The 4,593-nt window shown below is 37.4% G+C and overlaps 1 protein-coding gene across 1 annotated transcript in view; it reads right to left on the bottom strand.

Moving 5' to 3' along the window:
* The window catches only part of LOC103744491 (sperm-associated antigen 16 protein), a 619,142-nt gene that overhangs the window by 2,859 nt on the left and 611,690 nt on the right, over nucleotides 1–4,593 (bottom strand). Inside the window, exon 13 of the mRNA XM_017801372.2 lies at nucleotides 1,187–1,313. Coding sequence (XP_017656861.2) covers nucleotides 1,187–1,313 — 127 coding nt within the window. The remainder of the gene's footprint in view (nucleotides 1–1,186; nucleotides 1,314–4,593) is intronic.

Below are 4,593 nucleotides of genomic sequence, written 5' to 3'. Positions count from 1 at the left end.
AAAAAAAAAAAAAAAAAAAAAAGGAAAGGTAAACTTCCTATTAACCAGTGGGAGGGCCCATATTAGCATCCACTACTGGAGCTGGTGAGGTGAAGGCTGACCCACAAAACTCTTCATGAGCAGGGAGGAATTACTTTACAAAAGTAATAGATAGCTGGGCATGGTGGCCTTTAATCCCAGCACTAGGGAGGCAGAGGCAGTGAGTTCAAGACCAGCCTGGTCTACACAGTGAGTTCCAGAACAACTGTGGCTACAGGGAGACCCTCTCTCAAAAAGACCCAAAAAAACCACTACCACCACCAACAACAAAAGAAATAGATAAAAACTGTAAAAAGTTATTTATCTGAAAAGCAAATCTGAGCATGTCACCCTGCTTCCTTAAGTAATCCTCATTAGAGAACCTCTAAAATCGTTGAAAACTGAAGTTGACCAATTCACAGTCTTGCCCACTCTGTGTCACGTCTCCCTTCTGTAGGCTCTCTCCCTAGATTTTGCTGCTTTCTGATTATGCCACAGCAGCCTCATATCTCAGCGGCTTTGCATTTGAAAATCTGTCCTTTTCCAGACCTCTTGGTACATTCTTTCTATCTGCCCAGTCTTGGCTTGAACAAAACTTGATCAGTCTTCCAGCAGAAGAGGCTTCTCTTTGCTGTGGGGTGCGCCCTTCCATTTTAACACATACTTCACTTCATGGAAACAGTCTCTAACAAATTGTCCTTATCAAACTATAAACCCTTTAGAGAGAGACACATTTCACTTTCGTATTCTCTTTGCCAGCACAGTTTCTGTCTCAATAAGTAATCAATGAATTAAGGTTTAATGAAAAATTATACTTTTTATGTTCTAACATTTAGTGGGTAGGATAGATAACAGTAAATGAATGGGATCTTTTAGTTAGAAACTTAGGAGCTGATGAGACAGATCAGCAGGTAAAAGTACTTTACCACACCTGACTGCCTGAATTTTGATTCCCAGAATCCACATGGTAAAAGCAAAGAACCAAGTTCTGCAAGTTGTCATCTGACCTCCACAGGCATGCCAGAGTACATGCCCCACCCCATAAATAAATGCAGCAATTTACCTTAGCCCTACATTCCTTAAATAGACTTAAAGTTTCCATTGCCTAAAGGGTCCCATCTAATGATTACATCAGTTATCCTGGGAAAAGGGCTGGCGATTTGCTCACCGTTCGTGCATCCCACACGGACAGAGTCTTGTCTGCAGAAGCAGTGAGAAGAGTGTTGGAGAAAGGAAAAAATTCAATGCTGTTTACAGACTCTGTGTGTCCATACAAAGTGTATCTGCATCGCTCACTGTGGAGACGGATGAAGAGTAAAGAATTTAGGAGTTAGTATCTAAACACTTTTGTTCTCTATATAATGCTGATAAAAAAAAACAAGTTCAGAATTAGAAACAAAATTATTTTATAAGTAGCACTTTTCTTTTACACACATCTTAGCCAGGTAATGTGGAAAGTACCTATAATCCCAGACTCTGGAAGGAGAAGAAAGAAGTTGTCTTGAGCTCCACTCAGCATGGGCTACAGAGTAAGGCTGTCTCACACAAAGAATAGTTTCAAAGAAATGTAATTTTGTCAGTACTTTAAATAATTAGCAAGATCAAATATATTTAAGTTACCCTTCAATTTACAGATCAATTTGATCAAGTTATCTTTACACTATTTTGAATATTTACTTGTCTATGTGTGTGTGTAGGTGAGCATTGAGTGTGTAGGTATGGTGGTGGGAGGGGGGAGTGCAATACACCTGTGGAGGACAGAGGTCAACATTCAGGCATCATTTCTTATTTTCTACTGTGAGGAACCTGGAGCTCAAACTGAGGTCCTCATGCTTGGTAGCAAGCACAGGGGCCATCTCATTGGCCCTATAATATTTATCTGTGTCATGTAATAACTACATAAGAATTGTCTCCAACTAATAAAACAGTATGTGAAGAAGAGAAAATCTTGTACCAATCTCTAAGATCAAATAAAATATCTTAGGTTGTTATTTCTCTGTTTCCTCACCTTGTCTCTGTATTAAAATTGCTGAAAAGAGTTTTTGGAAAATACTTATCTTCAGTTTCAAGCCCCAGATACTTCCTTCCAATTGATTCATGATAGACCCAGGCACCGGAGTATTAATGCTTCCTCTCGTAATTGTAATTTGCCTTTGGGGATGAAAATCTAAACAAGTGTTTTTCAAACTGTTTTATACCGACTACCAGTTATCAACATTACTTGGGAACATATCCAAAATGCAAATTCTCATCCACATCTCAAATCTATTGAATCAGAAACTCTGGAGTGGGGCCCAACAATCTGTTTCAGCAAGCACTCCAGGGAATCTGGCTGCATGTTCAAGTTTGAGAGCCCGCTAATCTAAAGTACAAGAAATGAGAGGAGGAGAGAGCACTTCATCTTCATCCTTGCCATTTAATTGATGAACATGTCTGCTGGTGCTTTCTTGCTGCATAAGGAGGATCCACAGTTACAACAGAGAACACATGGTCCAAAAGCCTAAAACATTTAATATGACTACTTTGCTCAATAAGGCTACAATGCCTGTGAGATAGTCCTATATATATTGAAATATTTAAAGGTGTGTTTAAGTCTTATGGTATTTAATGTCTTTTGGAGGAGTCTAAAATTTATAGAAATATGTTTATCTTTTTAAAAAAAAATTGTTTTTTTTCACTGCTATTTTCTAGTGATACTAAGTACAACTTTTTTCTTTCAAAGTTCATATTCTGGGGCTGGAGAAATAGCTCAGTGGTTAAGAGCACTGGCTACTCTGGCAGAGTACCCAGTGTCAGCTCCCATAATCCACATGCTGGCTAACAACCATCCGCAATTCCATTCCAGGGAATCCGACACCCTCTTCTGACCTCTGCAGGCATTGCATGACATGAGTACACTTACATATATGCAGGAAATGCATTCATACACACAAAAAATAATTAAAAAGTTCATATTCTAAGCCCATTATCTTGAAATAAACAACTTTAAATATTAGTGTAGTCTAGCTGTAGCTCTAAGGAGAGACAGAAAGGTAGGCAAAGGAAGTGAGAGAGAGAGAAACAGAAACAGACTATAACATTACAGTGATATGTCTGATATCATAAGAGCAAATATAAAATTTAAATTATAATTTATTCTTAAGGCAAAACAATTATATGATTTAAAAGCATTGCTGAAGTCAAGATAATATGTTCTTACTACAAAGGAGATAACTATTTGCATTTACTTTGATGTTAAATGTTTATTATTATTGTGTGTATATGTGCATAATGTCTGTGCAGTAGGGATGTGTGTACTAAAATGCATGTGTGGAGCTGAGAGAATGACTTTGTGGGGTCATTTCTTTCCTCCTACCCTTATGGGACTTCTGGGGATAGAACTCAAGCATACAAATGCAGAAAGTGTCTTTAACTGCTGACTCATATTGCTAGCCTCAGATGTCACTCTTAAAATATGAATTAAAAGTTATTTTAGAAACGTTAATTTCTAGAAAGTATAGTGAACAAAAAACAAATACATGCTCATTTCCTCCCACCTTTCTTCTACTTATCTCCTAATTAAAAAAAAAAAACTGTGTTATTCATTTTGGAGTGTTTTGATCTGTAATCACCCCCACTTCCCAGTGTTCAGTCACCACTTTTCTATAAGGTCCAGAGAATGATTTACTAGAGTTGTGCTTTTAACTTTAAGTAAGTGAATTTATTAAGCATGTAGCAAGCAAAAATCAAAGAACAAATAGCAAATAGCAGATATACAAAAGTACCAGATAGACAGCAAAGCATCATCAAATCAGGGTTTACAATATCAAGCAGAAATTGACTAAGGATCCACACTGAGGCACCTAGCTGCAGTTCCTGAATGAGGGCATTTTGCATAGATGAGTGTCCAGCTTCTCTTTCCACACCAGGCATTTTAAAATCATGGGATAAACAACAGTGACATCCACTGTAAACAGTTCACCTTCCAGTTGTCCTCCTATCTGTCACTAAGCCAGGGGTCCAGTCTGCTGGACAAAGGGCTTTGAGTACAACTGCTTGAGTCTGAAATGAAGGGGATGGTCTACCCCACTTCTAGAGTCATCTCAGTAAGTTTAAACAGCATGTGTCAGTTTGCCAATATTTATAGCTCTGTACTACATTCATCTTCTACATCTATGCTTTCATACAACTTTATGATCACTAGATGCTTTTGCAATTTTGACTGACTGCAATATCTTGAGTCATTGGTTACCCTTAAAATTTGGGAAGAAGTATTTCATTCTCTCCTCTCATTGGCAAAGCCTGAGGTATGTCTCTCAAGTCCTCTCCCTCAGCCAACTTCTTTGGCTGATTTTCTTATCATGCTCAACATCTAACTACCTTGAATACTGGAGATCAAATTTTTTTTATTTATTTATTTTTTGATTAAAAGAAGCTTTTCATTACAACAGCATTAACCTATTCAATAACATTTTTCTGAACTAGGGTACAACTCTTTCAAAATTGGCTGTACATTTCTAGGTTTACAGATGAATTATTATGCTTATATAATCTTTTACTCATTATAAACTCTATAAGACATAAAATTAAATGAGG

The sequence above is a fragment of the Nannospalax galili genome, unplaced genomic scaffold (assembly GCF_000622305.1).
Source record: "Nannospalax galili isolate Female #2095 unplaced genomic scaffold, S.galili_v1.0 scaffold281, whole genome shotgun sequence".
In the NCBI taxonomy this organism is placed as follows: Eukaryota; Metazoa; Chordata; class Mammalia; order Rodentia; family Spalacidae; genus Nannospalax; species Nannospalax galili.
Note: the sequence above shows the minus strand (reverse complement) of the source record. Positions and strands in the feature narration are given on the sequence as shown.